At 42.3% G+C, this 685-nt stretch overlaps 1 protein-coding gene across 1 annotated transcript; it reads left to right on the top strand.

Annotated features, from left to right (window-relative positions):
* Positions 1-429: 429 nt before the first annotated feature.
* T265_12289 (hypothetical protein) lies at positions 430-630 on the top strand (the record flags this gene model as incomplete). Its single annotated transcript, XM_009179604.1, has 1 exon — positions 430-630. One exon carries the CDS (start codon positions 430-432, stop codon positions 628-630), a length of 201 nt encoding a protein of 66 aa, XP_009177868.1.
* Between the last annotated feature and the right edge of the window lie 55 nt (positions 631-685).

The following is a 685-nucleotide window of genomic DNA, read 5'->3' as shown; positions in this document are numbered from 1 at the left end:
TTCGGAACGAAGTAACATCACGGCTTTGCTTGGGAACCTGAAATTAACCTAGGAATATTTTTTAAGAAATTTTAAGTGGTTGTTCGTCTTTGTGAAGATTGCTCACACTGTGAACAGAATTCACTTACTGATAATTTCCTAAAATCCTCTGCACAGATATTAGAGAGGTGAAACTAACCGCAAAAACATGCTTTATGGTTGAGGAGGACGCAAGTTTTAGTTCGAAACGGCCGAAGGACATTTAGATTACAAGAAGGCTTTTGTTGACCCTTTTACCTCAACGTCTGGTTATTGTGACCCAAAAAAGAACGGAAATTAAGACAAGTTACCATGAGAAATCCCTAAATGAAAGTAACAAATAAGCCAGCTAGATTATATCCATTCAACCGTCACACTCTACTGCATATTAAGCGATTCTGAAGCTCTTACATGGCGGGAATCCTACATCCGACCCCAGACCTTGAGATGCGGATGGAGTGTTCCGTACATTCCTGCCTAGATGAAGATGATGAATCATCGAAGACCAAATTCGACGCCCAGAGAAAGCGCTACTTTGATGGAACCACTCGTGGAGTTGAATGCTGGGAAGAGCTACACATGAGGTACACTCCTCCACCGCTGGTTCTGTGAGATGGAAGACAACAACAGACTGCGAGATGGTTCTCAATTGTGAACCACACGTCAT

The sequence above is a fragment of the Opisthorchis viverrini genome, assembly GCF_000715545.1.
Source record: "Opisthorchis viverrini unplaced genomic scaffold opera_v5_4361, whole genome shotgun sequence".
Taxonomy (NCBI): domain Eukaryota; kingdom Metazoa; phylum Platyhelminthes; class Trematoda; order Opisthorchiida; family Opisthorchiidae; genus Opisthorchis; species Opisthorchis viverrini.
Note: the sequence above shows the minus strand (reverse complement) of the source record. Positions and strands in the feature narration are given on the sequence as shown.